This window comes from Parasteatoda tepidariorum, chromosome 1 (assembly GCF_982258835.1).
Source record: "Parasteatoda tepidariorum strain Cologne lab strain chromosome 1, Ptep-v5.0, whole genome shotgun sequence".
Lineage (NCBI taxonomy): Eukaryota > Metazoa > Arthropoda > Arachnida > Araneae > Theridiidae > Parasteatoda > Parasteatoda tepidariorum.
This window is the reverse complement of record NC_141755.1, coordinates 120,008,265-120,032,632: the sequence shown is the minus strand read 5'-3', so window position 1 is coordinate 120,032,632 and position 24,368 is coordinate 120,008,265. Positions and strand designations below refer to the sequence as shown.

Genomic DNA, 24,368 nt, shown 5'->3' with positions numbered 1-24,368 from the left:
ATATTAAGTCTTGCAGCGAATTTTGCAAAAAATAAGCGTATTGTACAAAAATGTACAAATGTAGCCACCTGCTAATATAATGTAATAAATTGAATGTACCCTGGAATTAGCTAAATACATAATTAACACAGTTTATTGCATACATTTTATTTAAATACAAAGACATATCTATAAACAACACAAAAATTACACAAATTTCTATTTATATTTCATATTCAATATAAAAATAATAAGGACAACAGAGAATTTAAATATTTTTGTCCACATAGAATCACTTGGGCTTAACAATAGAAGAGTTCTGAAGAACTTCAATAAATCAACTACAACAAACAATGCTTGACATTATTCAAAATCCTGAAAGAGAGGATAAAATAAAAATTATGCAAATCATAGATTTTAAGCAACATAAGTATTTTTGTGAAAATGGGCTTTTAAAACCAAAATTTTATCTTGAAAAGTTCTTGCTTACGTCATTTCATCAATACATTTTGATTCATTAAAATACCTATTGTAACACCATGCAGATATACACCAGCCTTATAATTTAGAAAGATTTTGAACATAAAAATCCTTTTTGAATGAAATTATTGAATAGTGAAACACAAACCCATTAAGATTGACACCTAGTACATGAAAATCTGGCTGTTAAATTAAAAGTTATTCAGGGTGCTCACTTTTTTTATTTTGTGCACACCTTTTATCAGAAAATATTTAATTAATTTTCAAAAACTTACTGTTTTTTTTCCTTCTTTATTTTATGGTGCTCAATTTTATTGCTTTTAATATTTAAAATGATTATGAAGATTGATAAAATGATTATTCTAATGTAAATTATTGTTTCAAAGAAAGGTATAGAAGAAAAATTATTTTTAAATATATACAACTTACATACTGATACGAATTTATCAATCATATTTCCTTTTCGCTTTACTTTCATGATTAAATTTTTAATTGTATTCCTTTGACAAAAAAAATTTCAAAATTTACAATATTTTTCGAATTAAAATATACATCAAAACGATAATATGTAATCAAATTGAAACCAGTTCAGCAATAAATGAAAAAATTTTGCTCAAAATTTGCTAGTTGAAAAAGCAGATAATTTTCCAATACTCTAATAGCTTTATATTTTAATAAATTTTTAAATTACTTCAACGGTGATGCTTTCTGAAATTTATATGTTTTCCATACATAAAAAGAAAGAGAATTAGATAAGAACAGTTGTAATTAAAAAAAACAAACTATCAATGACAGATTTGACTAAATCACAATTTCAATAATGTCTCTATGTAACTGGTATAGATGTAAGACAAAAATGAACACATAATACTACATACATATTATACATAACATTATTTACATCTCTGAAGAAATTTATTTTCTTCAATTTTTATTTTATTTATTTAGTTACTTTTTTAACTAAAAATTTTTGTTACATACTCCATTACCATGCCAACTACAGAGTTCTCCTTTAGAATAAAAAAGGGCAGGGTGCTTCCTCACACAAAAGAGTACATTGAGTTTTGAAAAGGCTCTTACTTAACACCGTAAATATTTAACAAAATGTGTAATAGCTGAATTTGATCTTCAACGATTGTTAAATTACCCTCATATTTCAAATAGAAATTTTTACTCATTATCAAAATGCGAGAAAAATTTGTAGTTTATAAAAAAAAAGACATGCTAAAAGAGAATCACTGTGCACACATTTTTTCAAATAAATAAATAAATAAATAAATAAATATACAAAAATATTTATTAAAAAAATAATTTAAAAATCCCTTAATAAATTAATTAATCCTAACAAAGTAAATATTTATACTGGTATCAGAATCAAACCTATCAACACAGATAATTTTAAAAGTGTGTAATTATCATTTAAACATTAAATTTTTTTAATGGAATATGAACAAAAAGACATTGTCATCAAAGGGCAGTGAGGGCGGGTGGCCCTTCCCCAGGAAGTACACTGCATACTACATGCATTTTCATTTGATACAAAAAAATTAGTTGTCATTTTCTGTACATAGGTGTAGCAGGTGCTCCATATGAGCCACTTACAATATATACTTTTCAAATTTCACTAAAAAATTTTGTAAAAATATACATGCATTAAGGGGCACAAACCAAAAGAAACAAAACTTATTGAAATCTAATGAATAATTTGGAGGATAGCTGGACTGAAAGTATTTAACCTGTTTGATTGCCAGAGGACAGAAAAGTTAAAAAACAATCAACATTTCAATATGGAATTAAATTGGTTCTGGTGTTTTTCATCTCCCCTAACTCATAAGAGAATCGTAAGATATCTATAATTTGTTTGCTTACTTAAATGTTAGTTTTGAGACTCCAAATGTGTTTAATTTTTAAACTTCTGTTTCAAGAAAACTTTTTTTTTTGAAAAGGTGAATTTTGCCTTAAATAAAAAGATTTCCTTCTATTTACGAATAGATAAATAAGTGAAATTTAGGTGTTATTAACACTGCTTTTTAGTTATGATAAATTAAATTTACCTACACATTTAATTAATTTTTTTAAGAATTTTTAACTTTTACGAGACATTTCACGTGCTTAGACTAAAAATAGGTTTTCTTATCGGAAAAAAATTGTTCTGCCAAATAATATCTTTGAAGGCATTCAATACTGTACATGTTAGTTTCAAGATGCTTCAAATCGGTACTTTGTCATAACTTTTTCTTCTCTAACATAAACTCAATTAAAATTTTATTGTGCTTAATATGAAAAAAATATTTTACAAACATGAATATAAAATTTGGAAATAGAACTTTTTTTTCATTGAATAGGGAAGAGAACTATGAAAATGAAAAACCATTATTAAAATATAAAACAACCTCTCACTTCTGCACCAGATCTTTTATGTGCCTTTTGCACATATACAAAACTTTTCAAAGGATCATTATATAGGAAAATAATGTTAATTATCATTTGTTTATGTGTGGTTCAGAAAATAAATATTTCAATTATGCGGACAATTTTTTAAAAAAATAGACAAAAATTTTAATTTGTTCTCTTTATATAGGAAAAAAATAATCACATTTTTTTTAGAAAAAAGTGTTTACATTTAAATTAAAGCAAATGAACAATTATCCTAACAGATAAAATGAAATATGCTACTGGATTTAGTGAAATAGTTCATTTTTCTTCCCCTTGTGACTTTTCATGCTTATTGTTTCAAGGAAGATATTTTTTCTATGAACTTGAATAAGGTGTCTCATCTGTACAACAACCATATTGAAACAACCATATATATACCACCCATATGCTTTGAAAATTTATCATGTACAGTTTCTTTCCCACCACTGATTAAAACATTAGTTTTTGGTAAATGACTGTTATAGCGATTACTATTATTCAGTTTCAGAGAAAACAGAGATGGCGAAAAAGTTTCTCAAAGTCATAAAAAAGAGTTAGAAGGATTAGCCACTACTCATAACTATTTATAGTTTAATTCAGCTATTGAAACTTTTCTTATTTGTATAAACTTACTGTTTCTGAAATCTTATGCACTTTCTCTCTTGGTCCCAAAGACTGGTGCAGAAGTGAGCATTTACGGTATTCTATTAATGAATTCTCTGAATATATTATAGTGCCCCTAATCCTTCTTTAAAATCATAATTAAAATAATAAATAAAATTTCTCAAAATAATATTAAATTGCTTATGCACATCAAAGATTCTGAAGACGATAAAAATTATAAGTTAAATAGTTAATCATCGACTAATGAATTTAAAAATTAGTCTGTATCAGTGGAATTGGTTGATAACAGTTGTTATTCTTAATTTAATTGATTTAAAATAGAACAGTTTCACATAAAAGCTGTTTTTTAAATTTATAATTGATTTTGAAGAAAACTCTTCCAATTGATTATAATTAAATATTTATCTTTTATATATGGTATGCCACCTATTACAATCATCATTAAAAATTTGCATTTAAACCCTGCTGCAGTAAGATTGACAGGCAAACAACAACCATTTTGATCCAACCAACAGATTATGTAAACAAAATTATCAAGAAATAAAGCTGCCAGATTTTTTCGTTAAGCTCTGTTTCAGACTACTTGTAAATTTACTTTTAAATTAGAGTTCAATGCAATAAAAGAACATTGTGTGCAACAAACTAGTCATTATATCAGTCTATCACTTTTATATAAAACTCAATATAAGGATTTGATGTTTAGTGTAACGAAAAAAAAAGTTTTTAGGGACAAAATGACTATAAACTTAGCTTTCAGTGATTTGTTTGGAAGTAATCATAACTTGTTTTGTCAATAGAGTAAGAGCTGAATTTGGAGCATTTCAGTTACTTGGTAAGCTAAGTCGACAAGCACAGAGCTACAGTACAGATTTTAGTACTCTAACTAGTTGGAAAGTAATATTAATTTCAATCGCAAGTTACGATTGTTACAAACATAAAAGCGATAAACCAATTAAGAATAATAGATGCAGTAAGTAATAAGAAAACTTACAAAAATTCACGGAGGACTGGCACAGACATTTAAAGAGCAAGAAAAAAAAAATAGTTTTCATACGGTATTGAGCAATATTTTGCATTTACTATAAAAACGCTTTAAAATTGTATGTTTTTTATGTAAATATTAACTTGAGATCTACAACAAAAAAAAAATCAATTTCACCTAACTTTCAGCAAAAATTTAAAAAGCATTACACAATGGTCACACAGAAAATTTGAATAAAATTGTTAAGAAATCAGAATGAGAAAAATAACTTGTAGGTCAGGAAACTTTTTAAACGGAATTCTCAACAATAAAACAACAAAATTTTATAAGTTTGACTCTAGGATCACAAAATATAAGGTAAGCATTGAAAATCTTTCAAATAGTTAATTGAAAAATTTTAATTTCCACTAAAAGATTCTGCGCAAAAAAATGACTATAAATTTAGCTTTCAGTGATTTCGAAGCAATTATAACTTGTTGTTTTTAGTTAAATTAGCATTCTTTGTTTTGTCAATATTTTTTATGCAAAGGGTCAGATGAGGATAAGGTCCACTATACATAGGGCAACTTAGTTAAAATCTTTAATGTAAAAATTAACTGAAAATGTGTCATAAAACAATAAAGAATATAAAAAGTTTGTTACTTCAAAAAAAAGTGGTTGCTTTTCTTTGCTATTAAAATTAATGATTAATATCTTTTAGAATGTATGAATTAATCAAGTACAAACAATTTTTTTAAAAATTAGGACGAGAGAAGGCCTTTAGAATAAAAAAAAAATAAAAAAACAGACAAATAAATAACTTACTTCTGACTCTGGCTGGAGGTGTGGATACAGAGGAAGACGTTGACTTACAGGATGAACTGGTAGAAGACAGAAGAGAAGATGAAGAGTTGGGATTCAAATCCTGGGAGCGAATCAGTGCCGATCACCTGCAGAGAAACATAAGATAATGAATGACAGATACATAAAAATAGAAATTTAAACAAAAAATAAATATAACTTTCAAAAGTAAAAAACTTTTGGAAAAAACATATTTCTTGAGAATCCCACTATATTATGTTCTTTTAGTTTTATTACCAGACAGTCAAAAATTTATAACAGCAATTTTTGAAGTGTCTGGTAAGACTAATTTTCATATAAAAATTTTATTACAAAATTTTAACCTTTTGCCGGCCTTTTATCAGCCACCAAAGCTTTATCCAATGCTTCGCACAGCACTCAAACCAAGAAAGAACTGTTTCTAGGCCTTGGAGATAAAATTTAACATGAAATTTGTATTTAAATGTAGTAGTGTTTTTTCTACCTCAAGACAAGAAACTCAACTAATATCAAGGAAGAGGAATAAAATTGGAATAGTTATCAAGTTGTAAAATAAAAAATAAATAAAATGCTACCATTAAAGTTTATTAAATTTATCTGACAAAGCAATTAAAAAATAATTAAATATTAATGTACTAGAAATTAACTTTCTTTTTTTTTAACAATTAGACCCATAAGCTAACAAATATCACTGCTGATGTCATTTGTAAAATATTTGAAAATATGAATTATCAAAAGTTAAATTTAAAACAATGTGTTATGCTTAATCAAGCAGAAAATTCCATTTTTTTTTTTTTTTGCTTATTCTGCTTGAACAGTTTGTCATATACTGTTTGAACAATGACAGTGACCTTCTTCGTGCTCCAGATTATTGATATGTCAAATGTCATTGCTTTCAGACGGCTGATTTATGAATCTCATTCATTGTAGGCATTCATTTATATATATATATAGAATTTCTTTGTCCAGTGATATTAATTATAAGGATCAGACCATAGCTAATGAAATTTAAAATTGCTTTCATATTTGGAAAAATAAGTACTTACATAATATTAACTTGTATAATCACAAAACTAGAGAACTAGTAAAACTAGGGAACAAAACTAGGGATCAAGGAACATTCTTTCAAAATAGGTGAATCGTATTTTAAAACAAAATGCAGATATTTTAAGTTAGCTTTGCTACTATCTTAAATTTACAGAAGTCAGAGTGGTGCAAAACTTAAATTTTGCTGTCTAGACAAAGGAGGTATTGTTTCAGATGAATTTGTTCATGTTAAATCGAAAAATAGAAATCAAATCCCAATCAATAGAACTAAAAGTTAATGTGGTTTAATGAAAACACAATGCAAATTTAGACTTATAAATATTTAAGCATCTGACATTGCTGCCTGAGCAAGTTAGGTATTGTCTCGTATGATACATTTAGTTTAAATTGAACACGATCAAAAGAAAATAATTAAAATAGTTGCTCTAAATCCAAACCAAGTTGTTAGAGTAAGACCAAAATTTGAAGATATTCAAAAAGTTCATGATGAAATAAAAAAGAAGAAAGAAACATTTTCGCAAAAGAAACCCAGACAGTCCAAAATGCTATGTCCCATACTTAATGTGTTAGATAATGTTTAAATTCCCTCCACACCTTCCAGCTTAACGTTATTCAACTTTTTATGACTAAGATAACGTTTCTTTCTAATAAAACATTTTTCGTTGTTGTTTGGTTTTTACTGCATTTTTTTTTAGCAATCTTTACAGTACTATGATCATTTTAAGTACTCAAAGAGCTTTTCTTTTGCGTTCTTTCAAATGCACAAATTTTTCAAAATTATTATCATCATCATTACTTTTTCCCACATCTTGTACTGCTGTCAAGATAGGAAAGCAAATCTCCAGTTGGCATTAAAAGTAATATGATCATGTAGTACATAGATATTTTACAATACATAGACACTTTAACAGCTGCAGACACCTTTAAATAGCTGTATAGTTGTTTGAAAACAAAAGTTAAAAGAGTGCACAGGGACTTGAACTTTACTTAGCACCATGCATATATACTGTATTAAGCTATTGCTTTATCAGATGGGCCATACAAATCAGATTTCAAATTTCCCTGATTTTCCAGATAAAAATCTTAAAATTTCCAGGTTTTTGTTTCTTTTTTCTTATTAAGTGTAGGATGTGTACAAGAAAAGTGTCTATATTACAAAACATTTTATTCAAAATGTTATTTTTTAAACATATCATCCTGAAAAACATAATTTATTTTGATAGTTTGGCAAGAATTTTTTTTTTTTTTAATGTTTTGGTACGAAATTTTGAATTAAAAATCAAACATTGACCAACATAAGAGTAAAATTAAATATTAATATATAGTTAGTTCTTAAAAAAATCTTTTATTTAAAAGGTTAAAATGAAATAGAAAAAAATTAGGATTAATGCAACAATTGGTCGACAAACATTGCTGTTAGCGATTGTAAAAAAAATGTGTGATTGGTTGGTTTGCTGAGAAAAAATAATTCGCAGATTTCTTTGAATGGGAGTAGAAAAGCTTTCAGAAAAAGAGTGCAATATAAAATCTATTATTATTCAATTATAACCAGCTAATTTTTGGAGAATTTTATAAAGTTGAGAATACAAAGACATTTTGTCAAAATAGAAAAAATTACCATCAAAGCATCGGAACAAACTTGAGCCATAAATGGATTCAGCTCAAGGGCAGAATTTAAAAACAGAAACTAATATCCTAATCCCTTCTTCCACCTCCACCAGAATCTTTCCTACATTGCACAGTCCCGTAGCTGTCAAAGGTTTCCACATTCGTTTAGCAACCGCTGGAGAATTTTATTTGGCATTCTAGTTTAACAAATTTTGATGTAAGCAAAGTATCGCTAAGTTGATGATATTTAAACTGTTTACATTTAAATATAAAAAAAGTGGGTATAATGGATGAAATAATTTAAATTAAGAAAATTAGTAAATAATTAAAATTAGTGAAATTGAAAAAATTAATCAAAGAAAAAATTTCCAGTTTTTCTTTAAAATTCCCTGATTTTTCCAGGTTTTATCCAGTATAAAGAAATTCCCTGATAATTCCAGGTTTTCCAGGTGGGTGGCCACCCTGTTTATATAGAAACTCCCCTGATTTTGATGTACTTTAATTAAAATAATAAACATATGTAACATACATGAAAAAAATAAAAATAACCTATCATTCAAATGGTTTTATAATATCTGACATAAATCCTTACAGAATAAAAACTATCCACTTAAGTTAGTGTTTGAATACCGATATTTAAAGTCTAACAAAAAGTTTTTCTAATAAAAATTTAGGGTCAGTCAATGTTCAAACAAAAACTTGGTGGCTCTGCTTACAAACTCCCACGATTGTACTACATTCTTTTCTTTTTAAGGTTGATCTTTTCGCAAAATAAACTTATTTTACGAGTAAAATAACAGTTATTGTAATTTTATATTGGAGCATTTTCTTAATATTATATATAAAATAATATGAACGATTATCTTGACTTTAAAATAATAGACTGCACCAGAGAAAAAATAAATTTAAACATAGGGAAACAGAATATGTGATACAATAGAGGTTTTGTAGTGGGCCAACGACAAATTAAAAAAGAAAAAAAAACGACACATTCTGGAACAGCAAACATATGAAAGGCTAATTTTAAAATAGACCTACGGTAAACTAAGAAACATATAATTTGGTCTATTTAAATGTATTAAAGGTTTTCAAAAAAGAATAATAAAATATACTCTTTTTATTTTCCAAATTACTTAAAAACAGAAAGTACATAGCAGTAGCTGATATATTTCAACACACTTTATTTATGGAACATAGGACGATTCTTAAAACGTTTGAGATCAAATATGTACAACTCTATAATGAAAGTATAAGAATAATTCAAGTTTTTATCAGATAAAAATAAACCATTTAATTTTTAAGCGTTATATAAAGCATATATGCAAACAATATTTTTGAGAGGAATTTATTTAAAAACATACAAATTCACTAACTTAAAATTTGCTCATTTTTTAATAAAATGATTTAATGTTAAATATCAAAACATTAGAATATTCAATTTCTTATAAAATTAATTCATGGTCTAACTTATAGTAAATTGAAGTAATTATTTTAATGGTAGTTAATAGAAGCAAATATTTTAATAGTGGCTGAAACCTAAGCAGAATATAAATACTTTAATAGTGGCTGAAACCTAGGCAGAATATTGGGGGGGTGGGCTAAAATAGATTCAGCGTATTCATAAATTTATATTTCAATCTCGTGTTTTCTACAGCAAACTATATAAGACAAACTGAACAATTACTTACAAGAATGTGATGATGCAAATTATAATTGAAAAAATGGTTTTCATGAATTAATTTTTTTTTTTTATAAGTATGTATGATATACATTTTGTAGGATGCATAATAAGAAAGGGAAGTTATTTTGATTTTAGAGGCATTATTAAGTTAAATTACTAATATTAGTAACTATACTAAATTTAACTAATTTTATTTGAAATTAATCCCTTAGAACACAAATTTTTTGAAAAAAAAAATCTTTTTTTTTTATGTAAAAAAACTCTTAAGAACATTGTCAACTTTTCTTTTGGTGGACAATTTCGATATACTGCGCTTTTGTTCCATGGAAAAAGGCTATATTTTATTCTTGAATAAATAAGTGTTATAGCTTACAATCCTATGTAAATAATAAATATCAATAAAACCTTTTTTTTCTTAGCTTTCACATTGTTATTTTCAACTCTCGATTATATTTGAGTGCCAAAAATTTAGCAGCATAAAATATAACGGCGCTTGAATTATCTCAAATGTGCACAGTTAGGCCTGTTTAGTGTGCTTGAATTAACTCGAGCGCACAAGTTATGGGGTTAAGGCATTTCAATGCGTTTTTGTACCAAGAAATTTAAGATATCAAAATTGTACTATGTTGAAAGAAATTATGCAGAGTTTGAAATTAGGATTCGATATTGTCCATTTTTCAGGTACTGAGAGAATATTTCTTAAGATTTTAGGAGACAAATTATATTTTAATTCTTTAGCTTTAATCACAATTTTTTAAATAAAGATTTAAGCACAAGCAAGCTTATTAATAATTACAATCACAATTAATAAATAAATATTCAAAATGATATTAAGGCAGTAGAATAAAAAAATAATTCAATATTTATGCTGCTTAAATATAAGATTTAAAGTATCCCTGTAATTTAGCTTTGTTAAACACATTTATTTAAATGTATTACATTACAATTTCATAAAAATGTCATATTGACGTATTGAAAAAATAGTTAGTATGCTTATAAAATAATGAAAACTAAGTAACAGGATTCAAAATGATAGAAATTTTTCTTTAAAAAAATTCTATTAAAAACAAAATAAATAAATTTGAAAAAATCTTAGTAGAAGGGTTTAAATCTTGTTTGTATTGATGCTTTATAATGTTCAAGAAAACCATGTTTCAATCCTAGCATTATCAAATTCATAGATGTCAGAAATCGAAGGTATAGGTAAAGGGTCCTTTAACTCAATTCTTTTCTTTAACTTTTCCATGCTAAAATAACATTATTTCTTCTAAAATAACATAACATTCTATTATAAATTGGAAATCGGTAATATGAACTTTTGTTTTTTTTATTTACTTCTAAGAAAACAACTTTAGTATTCAACATTTAAAAGACATTTCATTTTGGAACAAAAAAAAAAAAAAAAAAAAACAAAAAAAAAAAACTATTAAGCAAGACAAAAAAAAGAACTGTAATAGAACTTTAAAAATTTTTATTCATTCATATTTCAAAAAAAAAATAAATAAATGTGCATTAAGTATAAAAAAAAAATGTTAATTGTCTATATCTATTATGCAATAATTGATGTATGTATCTTTTTTTAGGTAAGCGTCAATTGAGGGCAATTGTATCATCAGGATGCTCGAATGTTAACATTTCCCCTTAATAGTGAGTTGTCCATCGCCCGGTGGCTGAGCGGTAGCGCTTCGCGCTGTCGTGCCACAGGTCCCTGGTTCGATCCTCGGGCCGGGCAAGGTTCACTCAGCCTTTCATCCCTTCAGTGGGTCGATAAAATGAGTACCAAGCATGCTTGGGAACTAACACTGGGGGTTCCGCGTTCGGCTGACCACCTGACCGGAACATATGCTCCTGCACCCCAGAGTCCAAGGTCAAGAAAACTGAGATGGGCACAGTCGGCCTTGGCCCTCTTAATGGGCTGTCGCGCCACTGAGTTAGTTGAGTTAGTGAGTTGTCCAGCAGGTGGCACAGCGCCACAACTACTGTGTCTGTTTACAAACGTAAGAGAGAGATTTTTAATATGAAATGATTAGGAAGCAGCAATGTACTCGGCTGCTGAAGTAGTTTGTTTTCTTTTATTTCTTAATTAAATTTATTGTTTTATTGTTGAAATTATTCTTAACTTGACTCATCGCCACATCGAAGAGAAAACAGCGATAAAAAGTAAAAGAAGACAACAATAGCTAGTCATTGATTTGTAAACTTCAATCTATTATCAACATTAAGTTCATTATGAGATGAATTCCTAATTGTCTGAGAATAACTTTTTCATATAAGACATTTGGGTGTAATGAGATGTAAAGAGAGAACCCAGCACAAAATTGTGAGCATGTGCTTTAATGAAGAATTCTTTATAGTCATTTGTAAAAATTGTTTTGTACCAGGTTACAGAGAATCTTGTGCATGATATTAAATGGAGCATATACTGGACTGAATAAAGTTCAGCAACAAATGGCACACTACATGGAATATACTGTATAAAGCTTTTGTATGCAATCATAAAATACAATTTTACGAAAGTAATTGAATGAATTTTAAAAAAATTTATTGAAGCGTACTTAATAAGGAGGTTGCTTAAGTTAATCTGCACATCACCTAGGTTATCTGTGGAACAATTGATTTTTAAAGTGTATATGTGATACAGAAATTAACAGATTTCATACTATTTAGAACTTACTACAGAGGTATTCAATGCATTTTTCATTCTCTCCCAGGTTGTTTCATGATTACTCAAGTTGATCAAGGTTTTCCAGCAGTTGAATTATTGCAAGAAGCAACACAGTGAAGATGAGTCCTACAAGTAATTAATATTATGATAAAAATATTGATAAGTATAAAAGATTTAAAGAAATCAAAATAAATTAAAATAATGCACAAGCTTCAAAGCTACAATAAAGCATTCATATTTAAGCAGATTTGAATATTTCACATTATTTCTAACATATGTTTTTTTGTAATGTTTTCTGCATTAAAGATGTTTTAATGCAAATGTATACAATTGTGTACTCCCAATGAAACTTATACAATTTGTAATATGTATATTTGTTCGGTATCATTGCTTTATGTTCGGTATTTTACTTAGATATATCATTTAATAGCATGATTCACTGCAAGTTTACAAGGTTAATGAAAAATTTTACAGGGAAATAAAACATGATATTAAATAATTAAATATTCAAACAAATGTAACACAATTAAAAAATATCATTGAGCTTTTTGTTTGCAGTGTCAACACCCCTCTCTTAAAAGTATTAAGAGAAAAAAATACAATTTCAAATGTGTTACATTTAAAATTTAACACAATTACTTTAATTAATCACAGATTTACATTTCTTTCAATAAGAGTTTAAAAATCTACCGGTTAATTAAAATTTAACTAAAATTTATTGCAAATATAGAAAATGAGAAACTTTTGAAAAATTTGTAACTTTAAAGCTGTATAGAAAAAATACATATAAATTTTCAAATATTGGAGTGTTGTCAATAAAAAAAAGAACATTCTTAGTGAATAGAAAAAGGAATAGCAAATCTTAAAACATTATTAGAAATCAATCCAGTAAAGTTCTTATATAAAGAATCTGGTAAAAATTATTTACACCCAAAACTACGGTTCTATAATCATCCAAATACTATGTAATTTTTTAAAAATCATATTAAGAAGAATATATTAACTTTTAAATTACAAAATAGCAAATGAAGAAATATCAAATTAATAACTATTTCAAAACTAAAGGATAAATAAAACTCTTCAAAACACACATCAGCAATTCCATTTTCTAAGTTGACTCTTGTTAAATTATTTTAGAAACAAATTGGAAAAAATATTCCATTTGATTGAAATATTTATTATTAACAAATTATTGCCAAAATAATGGAAGTGAACAAGATTTAAATAAATAAGTTTACTTACAATATAAAATAAAAACTTTCAGCAACATCTAAAGAATAAATTAATTTTCAAAATAAAATTAAAAGCTTTTATCTACTCAAACTGTAAGAAATTTTTAAAAAAAATTCTAAAAAATAAAAGAAAATAAAAAAAAGTAATGCAAACAGCAGTATTGAATTATTAATCCAATGTATTAATATATATATACACACACAAAAAAATACATAAAAAATAAAACAGCCTAATCTAAAAATATTTAAATAATTAGAAAAAAATAATAATAATAACAACATCTAATAATAAAAACACATCTTGAATTTGCAAAAAACTATGTGATGGTTCCTAGAATATCTTTAGAATATCTTTTTAAGAAAAACAAAAAATCATAGTTTGAGTTTGCAAGTAATCTTTTAGACACATAATCAATATATGAAATACTGATTAATCTAATTCTATTCAAAGAGGGTTAAATATTTTAGGGATTGCTTGCAATTTCATTGGGATTTTTGGTATCACCCTAAAAGAGTATGCTTACACCAAAATATTATTGTTTAGTAATCAATGCAAGCAAAAAAGTTTGTTTCTAGCAAGGACAGAACACATCTTGAAAACTCCAATTAAAACAAAGTTAAGCTTAAATTAAAGAACATGTAGCTAAGATAGGGATCAAATTAAACAAGCGATTAAATTTCAGAATAGCTGGGACACGCTATTGGTCGAAAATGACATCACAATTTGTGAGAAAAGAGATGGTATGTATTGCCTGATGCGATTTTGAAAAAGTGCTGAAATTTTTTCATTAAAACAAGTTATTTCTATAATTTTCTTTATTTTTATTTAATCATTTATAATTGATTTTATTTCAATTTCAAGATATATAACTTCATTACTTTTACACTGTGGTGTGACCGTTAAGTTGTTCACCTTCTACCAGAGAGATTCAGAGTTCAATTCAAATTTCCTCAGCTAAAAAGATTAATAACTATTTAATAAGTCTTATTTCATTTATAAATTATAATTTTTTTAATCAAAATTAATTCTTTTCAAAAAATTAAATTTTAAAATAAAAAATTAATAGATGTTTCATATTTATTTTTTAATTGTGGATTATTCTTCATGGGTTATTCTTCATTAATGCATGGATTATTCTTCAACTTATTATAAAATTTTAATGTGAATTTTAAAATATTGTGGTTATAAAATAGTTTAAGCATTTTTTTACTGAATTTTGAAAGAAATTTTTTTTAAAACTTAAATTTTAAATCACAAGTTTCAAGATATCACAACACGCGAATAAGTCATCTGGGGAGAGACCGCTTTCATGCCTTTGGCCCTTCTCTTTTCCCTCTCCTCTTCTTTTCAGTTGTATAGGAATGTACTACGATATTTTCCCATTACTTAATATTTTTTCTTTTTATTTAATAAAAATATTTTTGAAAATTTCCATGATGCCTTTTTTTAGAACTATGTTTAATGTAATTTTCAGTTCCACATAGTTTTCCAACTTAAAAGACTTTAATCTATTTACAAATCAAGAGAGAAACTAACGTACTTTCTTACTCTATGACTCTCCACACGCTAATTGGGAAAGCATGCGAAGTGTTGCCATAGGTAGTGAGTTCTGCTCAACGCCACCTGCAACCCATTTCGATCACCAATAGCTACTGATATTTTTTTGTTCTTAAAATAATTTCTAAATTGAATAAAACATTAAATAGCTGCAAACATTTCTAGAAAAAAAAGTTAGAGATAATAAATATTCTATCCAAACCCAAACATTTCAGCAAAAAGGGAAAGTCTAAACGAACCAAAATTTACCCCTCTCAAATTCAATCCCACGCAATTTTCAAAATTAATAAATAAATAAGTTTAAAAAAAATAATAACAATGATTTTAGGATTTTTCAATCACTTTGAAGGACCTACTCAATAACAGTTAGTATGCTAAAATATATGTCCACTAGATTTTATAGCATTGGAGTATATATTAATTGTATCAATTTTACATTGTTTAATAGTTCTGGCAATTTTTAAATATGTGTTGCTCTTATCTACTAATGCAAATGAATTAACAGTTGCATAGTGGTTTAATTAACAAAATACCTCGAATTGACATTAGCATACATGCAAACTTTTAAAGACTAGAACTGATAAGACTATCCATTAACAATTTATGAAGCATATAAGAATTTGAAAACTAATATTTAGCATATCTGTTTCAATTTTAAAAACACAACACCTCAGAATATCAGTAAAGTATTTTGGGCACAATAAAATCCTTTGTAGTACAATATTTTGACAGATAACAAACTTAAGATTTACAAAACTATAGTTTCCTTAAAATAAATCATAAATTGCAAATTTTTTTATTATAATTCACTATGACTAGTTTTTTTAAAAGGTGTTTATATAAAGTGCAATATGTTGCCCATAGATATAATGACATGAAACATGAAGCAAGTCTTAAAGATGACGTAAATTATGTACAAGATATAACTTGCAAATTGAAATGCAACGTATGTTCCGTAAATCGAAGCATATATGAATAGCAAACAATAAAGTTTGAAAAATGCACAAAGTAACAAGTCATAAATAGCAATGAGTGATTAATAAATCACCAAAATGCAAACTTTGTCACATGATTCTTTGATTACTTCAATGCAAAACACAACACATTATTTGGTAATGATTTTTATGTAAAAAATGATGCATAATCTAGTAATCATTAAATGCAAAAGGAGATTCATATATCACTTTGATAAAAATTGCAAACAGTAATTTTTAAATCCCATTAATGCTATTTGCAATAGGCAAATTTTAAATCCTTCAAACATGAATCTCAGTGTGTGATTCGTAAATCACTTGAATAAGAATCGTGATGCCTGATTCGGAAAACACTTAATAGCATGTAATACTCAGTATGATTCAGGAAGCATTTCAATGCAGACTCTGATGAGTTATTTACAAATCACCATAATGAGGCCCATCATTTGTAAATCACTTTCATATTAAACACTATGCTTAATTCTTTATTCACGGAATATTTACCTATGAGGGATAAAAATATAATGTATAAAACTGAATATAAAATGATAAAAAAGTGAAATGAAGCTAACGCAGTGACTACATTTAAACTTCGAAAAAACACCGCATACCGAGCGGCAACTATAAAGCTATGTACAGAAATGAAAATTTCTTGCTAAAAATTCTAGCTTACTAAATATCAAAGTGAAAAATAATCTAGCAAGAAAAAGCCAAAGGGAAAAATTATGTATTCCTTTTTGACCTTCAAGAATTTACTCATTGTAGTTTTTAAAAAATTATGTTGGTGCAAATTTTTTTACCATTTCATATTTGATAGCTATATAGATTAAATACATCACAAATTATCAGATTTTCTGAATTGGAATAAAACTTCAATTTTCACACATTAGCAAATAAAAAAAAGTTTCAAAAACCACACATTTTAAAATTAGTGCATGCTATGCATGGTTAAAACAAGTCTATTATTAGACATGGTTTCGCTAATTACTTCCTTTACATTTTTCCCACACCCTACTTGTATTTTGATATCCAATCACAGGAGAGGGGTAAATAAGGATAAGGGTCTTTTCCAAAATTTAAATCAGATCTTTTTTGGGGCAGGTGGAAGGGGGATATTAATTTTTATAAGTGATTTAATTTTTTTTTTTATTAAAAGTTTATTTTCTTATAATTTTCAGTTAAAATTATTGAGAAAACCTTTCTAGTTGTTTATCAATTAATCGTTTTTTGTTAGTTCTTTTATTGAAAAAAAAAACATGCACAGAGATTGCTATTTAGCATGCCTTTAATTATTTTTATAAACTACAATTTTTCTCATATTTTGATAACAAAAAAGAATTACTTCTTGAAATATACTCATAAGATAGTATGAGATGGTAATTTAAAAATTGTCTAGGATAAAATTCAGTTATACATAATAATACACATTTTAACATTTTCGATGTGAGAGCCTTTTGAAAGGCTTTTTTCAGAGAGGAAATACCCTGCCCTTATTTTATTCATAAGAAAAACTCTGTAATACAATATATTTCTTATTTATATAGACATAAGTTTGAAGAGTTTTATTTTAAAAAAAAATAAAGATACGATATATTTCTTATTTCTATAGACATGAGTTTGAAGAGCTTTTTTTAAGATCTCATTTCTTTTAAATTCATATTAATAAACAAAATTCATAGGAATAAGTCACTAAATAAATCAAAGTAAACTAACTAAAATGAGTTTTATTTGTTATCAAATAAAAAATTGATTTCAATTAAGAAAGATTTAGTTGAGAAGAATAAAAAGAAATATATAAAAATATAAAAGACAAAAAGTTTTTATTCAGAAACTTTATAAAATTCTATAATAGCTATATAACATTTTGTACATCATTATAATGATTTTTTCTATTTTGTATTTATGTATATTGCTAGATTAAAAATAATGAATCAGAATAAGCACAGATATTTCAAGACCCAAACCTGCTTCAATATCATTAAAAAGAATTATTATTAGACCATGCTAGTTTAATAATAATTCTTTTTAAAGAATCTTTGAGAATTTTAGAATCATTAAAGTATTTTTAAAATCTAATGGATTTACTCTATATTCTACCAAAACATGTATTCCAAATTTCTATTTCGCAGTATACCTTCATTTGACTAAGCAAAGAGAAAATAACATGGGTGAAGCTAATAAAAAATTTTTACTTTAAAAATCTGACACATAAACCTTGCTTTAATTTCCTATTTTTAAATTTTTAAGATAAATTTGTGATTGTTTTCATTAAACTAAAGAATAATTAGGTGATTGATTGCAAATTGCTTAATTCCTTTTGATGCCCAAGAGCTTAACCTTTGTTTTTGAGTTTTTCCTCTAAAAAAATTCCTCTGCTTAGTATGATTTTTTAAGACAAATTTGTTGGATGAAAAATTAAAAAAAAAAAAAAAATTGCAAAATAATAAGGTATAAAACTTGTAAATTTTCAGTGTTTTATGCAAACTTTATTATAACTATTTATTTTTATTAACGAAAAAAAAAATTTCTAACTTTAAATAGTTTTAAAAAAAATATGTACCATCATTGATAATGAAGATAAATAAGCAAATTTTATAAGACTACAAAAATATCAGCAGTTAAAGGAAGTTTAGAAAATTTATAGTTATTGTTTTATATTTATTAAGAGTTTTTCTATTCTGATTTAGCCCAACACTGTATGGGTATAGAGGTGAGTCGGATAAATACCCAATGAGTATGGTATTTATAAATAGCTATTTACCCCCGCCTTGGGTTAATACCCTAAATCAGGGTTTTCATAACTTTTTATTATTATCTAACTAACTTTTATCAAACCATCAATTGTCTTGCTTATAGTTTTGGAAATAAAAAAATCTTCAATTTTTAAAAAATGAACATTAAGACTTAAACTGTATCGATAATAGGAAAAATATTTTTAAAAAAAACTTCACATTCAGTAGAGGAGCTATATTGTCACAATAGAGAGTATCGTAAAAAGGTTTAGTTGTGTAGCACCACAAAGTAAATTTTATGATAAGTGATTTACACGAAGGTTAAGCCCCTTTCAAGAAAAAATCACTTTTTTCCCAAGACAATGGTATTAACTAGATAAAATAAATTTATAAGAATAAAGGATGAGTTTAAAATTTCCTAAATATGTTCATTTCTATTAATTCTATAAATTTAATATTTATATTAATTGACTAAACTAAAACTGGAAATTTCCCTTTTAAATTTTTATAAAAATAACTATATAACTAATTTACTTAAAATAAACATAAAAATATATATTTTTTATTTTAAATTTAAAATTATTTGATATTTTGTTTAAAAAGTTTTTTTCTGCATCCTATTAGAAAAAATAAAAATGATTTCTTTAAAAATTCCTTGATATTTTAGTCAAATTAAAAAAAAAAAAATCATTTTCACAGAAAAATATTAAAATATACAATTTAGTTTTTAAATTAACAAATTATTTTGTTAATTATGAGCAAAACACAGCTTAACCTTTAGAATACAAAATAATTTAGAGAATTAAACAAGAGATAGCTGTTGTTTAAAAATAATAAAATTTAACTGAGTTAAATTTATTAAGAACTTGTATTTTCCTTTCAGTTTCATATGAAAGATTGATTATTAATATTCTGCTCTGAATTTTTAATTAAATATTAGTTTAAATCAAACTCTTTTGTGATTTGTAATAAAAATACACATTGTAATGGACAATATAAAAAATTTAATGAGTTTTTAAATATAAGTTTTCACTGTTTGTTTATAGAAATATGTAAGCAGGGATACCCTGGAAGATGCACTTTTTAGGGGGTGTCATGTGATATGTATATATTTATATATCAATATGCGAATATATGCAGTGTTTTCCTTAAGTGATTTTAGAAGGGCAACCTGCCCTGTCTACCTTTTGATCCTTATAAATGCACCCTCTTTTCCCTTTCTGTAAAAATAGCCACCATCCCTTAAAAACACTGCCTTTTTACTCATATTCCATTTTTAAGAAAATTCAATGAGAATTATACAATGGTAAAATTATCTGTGTTTATAGATTTAATATTGATAACTATTATAAATATTTACATTGTTAAGATTATTTTCACATGGTAAAATTTGTATAAGTGTCTCTTTTTCTGAAAGGGGTATATCAATGAAATTTTAAGGTTATTTTTTAAATAAATACTTTACTTTAAAAAAACGGACTGTTAAATGCTTAGTTTTTAAAAAAATTTCTGTTCAAATTATAGAAAAAAGCTTGCAAGTTGTTTATTCAAAAACAGTCTTTTTATTTAACTTTTTTAAAAAGAAAAAGAAATATGTATGCGGAGAGACTGTATTTTAATTATTTTTCATAAACTACATTTTTTTTCTTATTTAGATGAGTAAGAATTACTTTTTGAAATATACACATAAAATAGTATAAGAGAGTAATTTAAAAGGAACAAAAATAAAAAAACATTTTCAGAGAAAAAACAATGTGAAAAGGGTAAACAATAAATTAATTTTTTTTTACAAATCAACATACATTTATAAGTTTTTCCCTTTAAACCAAAGGGAAATTAATACCAATTTTTATATATTTTTTTAATTTATTCCAACAAAAAGTAATCAAGATGGAGGGCACACTAGGATAGGTCCCAGTATCCCACTTCATCCCTGTATGTAAAGAAGATAAACTTTTCGAATTCTTAATCTATCAGATATTATTTAAAAGTTATATCATTCAGGAATAAAATATATTTTCAAATAAAATTTGGTTCAGATAAATTATATATGGATATGTGTGCTTTTGCTATCAATCTCACTTGCTATATCCTAATCAGATTTAAAATCATGCCTTATTAAATAATTAATCATTTAATGTATTTAAAATATCGATTTCCAAATTAATTACATACATTTAAATAACAAAAGAAAATAACAATAAATTTTCATTGCTGGAAGTATAAATAAATTTCAGTTCTCAAAAACATTAGGTATAGTAAAACCTATAAATTAATTTATTTATAATATTTCATGTAATAAATAATACATGTAAATCTTGGTTTAAAGTTAAGCAGTTAATTAAACATCTTTCAAACGCAGAAAAAAAAGTAGTTCTTAAGAAGAGGTTTTTTTAAAAAAGGGAAGAAGTGTAACAAACTAATTAACTTGACACGCATGCTAGCATTAGCATATATTTTCACTCTATTGAAAATCTATTTAATATTAAGCTCTATACTTTTTAATCAAACACTAATAATTACATAAAAACTAAAAAATTTACTACCAATTTAAATTAACACATTAAGCATTATTGTTCAGATATCATCACAGCACAACTAAATATGGAGCCGAGAAGGAATGAATACTATTCATAAGTATCAAAAGTTTTGTATGATAAATTTTCTAAAATAAATACTTAATATCCGAAAAATATTTTACATTTTAAAAATATATATCTGAGATCAGAAACCAAAAATAGTAGGAATTATGAATCAAAATGTAAACTTCAGAATGATTAAACCATAGCCACACTCAAATAAAAACTTAAGTTCAATGAATACATATATACATATAATGTATAATTACATATGTTGCAATATAAAATTTTCATTTAAATGAGTTATAACATTAAGAACAAAATAATTAAATGCTACAGAAATTTAAAAAAACAAACACTGGCGAATAATTTCAGTATTGACTATTCATTTAAAAAATTGCAATAATTTTGAAATTCCAATTTTCTTTTTTTCAAACTTTTTTATTCCTTGCGCCTTGAGAGTATAGGACAAAATTAATAGTCACCCCTGATCACAAGGCAACTAAATATGATGAGTGGTGATTAAAATATGGTCTGCAGTAGCCACATGATCATCACTTTTTTTGTAGAAAACATAATGCCTTTTTTCATAAGTATGAAATTAATATGAATATTTTATAATATTCTGAAAATTACCAAATTTCCCGATAGTTTCTTCATTTTACAAATGAGCCTTGTAGAGCCGTGATGGCTCAGGGGATAGAGCGTTCGCCTTCCAATGTGGTAAACTGGGTTCGAATCCCACCGATGGCTGGTCAATACGAATCCGCATCCAGCTTGCACAGTGCTGACATCCTCAGTAGTAGACGGATCATGTGTAGGATTATTAATTATTACAAAATATTCTAAAAAATAATTCAAACAAATAAAATATTTTAGAAAATCAACTCAGTAGTTTTTCAAATAAATGATTTCAAACTTGGTCATTTTACACCTGATTTTATTTAGAGATGAGATCAGCTGACATTTCTTATGCAATCATTATACTTTTTCTGAAGGGGTTTCATAGTTATTATAAGCTATTTGGAAATTGAACATTGCTCATGGAAAAAAAATTCACGAAGGAAAATATTTCATTTCAACACCTATGCAATTAGCCACCGAAGCATGCAATGTCTAAAGTTGTCCTATCACATGTCGTTTTTGCTAGCCAAAAATCAGTTTTTGGTTTTGTTATTCAATGAACACGTTTTGTTCATTGTGTGATAATTTTTTGTTCATTCAAGTGAGGAAGATGTTCTACACAAACATAACCAAATGTGAAATGCTCAGACTGCATGCTGCAATAAGGAATGATTACAAAACTATTTGTTTTAAATACTAAATTTTAACATTGCTTTTAGTGAAAAATAATTTAAATCTGCTAAATGTATTCCTACTAGTAAGATATTAATTAATTTATTAAATTAATGACTATCTAGTTAAATCAAGTGGGAAAAATGATATAACACACAAATTATAATAAATTAAAAGTTCAACCAAAACTGCTTTGTTCTTAAATTCTAGATGTTGTTAATTATTTTAATGTAAAAGGGCTTTAATATTGCTTAAACCCACAAATTAAAAAATTACCATCTTGAATATTTTTAGACATAACAACAAAATTGTTCATTGTGGGAGTTAAACAAAAATGTAAAATTTCTACAAATTAGTCCAATTAACATTATTCTTTACAAGGTTTTTGTTAAACCATTTCACATTCAGATGTTAGAACTACACTTTCAGCAAATTCAAAACCCTTAAGTCAAAATTGAGTCAGAACACAAATGATCAAATATAGAAAATAATAGAAATAGTCATGTATTTTTAACAGAACTCAGAGGAACCAACTACACTCAATATTCATTAATGTGTAAGAAAAAAAGTTTACAGTTTTCTAATAAATATTTCAATGTATCCATTATGAAAGGTTTAAACTAGCGCAATGTCTGTAAGTGTGCAATCCAAATGAATAGTTATGTGGTATAGATCTGAGAAATATAACTTTTTCTAATTGAATGGGAAAGCCTTTATGAGTAAACAAGAATTCTCTATTTTTGGACAAAACCAAAGTATTTGTATTTGAAAAATATATACTAAAAAAAGGAAAAGTTTTATTATTAAAAGATAAATAAAAAATAATATTAATATATATTTTTTAATACTGTAATGATTACATTAAAAATTCTTAATGCATAAGAATTTCATTAACATAAAATGCTTTTAATTTATTTATGTTTGCAGGATTAAATGTAAAAAATTTAAGGTTTTGGACAAAAAAGTATAAATAATCTTACATGAATCTCTCTTCATTAATATAGTAATTTAAATTCATATTTCCAATATGAAGCACATAAAAGAGAACTTTACCTTTATAAAATTTCATTTACGAAAAATATTTAACTAGTAATTTACCAAATTCTACAAAGAGCTGCTTCTTCAATAGATCAAAGGAAAGCTGGCACAAACATTCTTTACCTTTTTTTTCCCTAGCAAACATTGCTGAATTTTAGGAAACTTCATAGAATATACAAAAATCAGGAGAATTTTTAAGGAATCAGGATAAATAAACAAAATCTGGCAAAGCTGATAACTACAAATTTATCTCTCGAAATAAAACTACATGCTGTTAAATAGCATTGCTATCAATCTAAGCAATGAAGAAACTACTTTTCTTAATCTTCTTACACATTCTTTTAAATAAAGCATCTGAATGGAGGACAGTTTGCAAAACTATTCAAAAATGCCTCTATATATGCTTCAAAAAAATTTCTAATTATTTTCTTGTATTTTAGAACTTAGATGCAATTTTATACCAAGTTCTTGGGTGATTTTCGTTGCCAAAAACTCCCTTTTCGAAGTTTTTCCGTGCACCAGCAAGATTTTAAATGGCTCACAATGCTGAATTAGTTCTAATGATTCCTTTAGCATCAGCATGTGCAGTGAACAACATATACTGCACAGACATGTTAACCTCTATCTATTTAAAATACTCATATCACGAACAGAACTTC

General features: G+C 26.0%; 1 protein-coding gene across 7 annotated transcripts; it reads right to left on the bottom strand.

Annotated features, from left to right (window-relative positions):
* Positions 1-131: 131 nt before the first annotated feature.
* Positions 132-24,306, bottom strand: LOC147816805 (uncharacterized). Of its 7 annotated transcripts, XM_087151518.1 has the most exons (7): positions 24,171-24,306; positions 22,012-22,220; positions 14,412-14,487; positions 13,543-13,570; positions 12,310-12,426; positions 5,285-5,409; positions 132-354 (listed from the first exon to the last, which is right to left on the bottom strand). In XM_087151518.1, the coding sequence occupies exons 1-3, from the start codon at positions 24,289-24,291 to the stop codon at positions 14,449-14,451; spliced, it is 369 nt and encodes a 122-aa protein (XP_087007644.1). In that variant the 5' UTR covers positions 24,292-24,306; the 3' UTR covers positions 132-354; positions 5,285-5,409; positions 12,310-12,426; positions 13,543-13,570; positions 14,412-14,448. The 7 variants fall into 7 exon arrangements, 6 of the variants coding, with proteins under 6 accessions (XP_087007644.1, XP_087007639.1, XP_087007647.1 ...); XM_087151513.1 differs by lacking the exon at positions 13,543-13,570; XM_087151521.1 differs by lacking the exons at positions 12,310-12,426; positions 13,543-13,570.
* Positions 24,307-24,368: the final 62 nt, after the last annotated feature.

What these genes read in the sequence shown, in the direction of transcription:
- LOC147816805 (XM_087151518.1), bottom strand. Translation starts at nt 24,291, where the DNA reads ATGCTGATGCTAAAGGAATCATTAGAACTAATTCAGCATTGTGAGCCA. An exon ending in GAAAATCACCCAAGAACTTG is followed by an intron (nt 22,221 to 24,170) that starts GTATAAAATTGC and finishes ATTATTTTTTAG; the next exon opens with AATATTTTGTAATAATTAAT. An exon ending in AGAAACTATCGGGAAATTTG is followed by an intron (nt 14,488 to 22,011) that starts GTAATTTTCAGA and finishes TAATCTTTTTAG; the next exon opens with CTGAGGAAATTTGAATTGAA.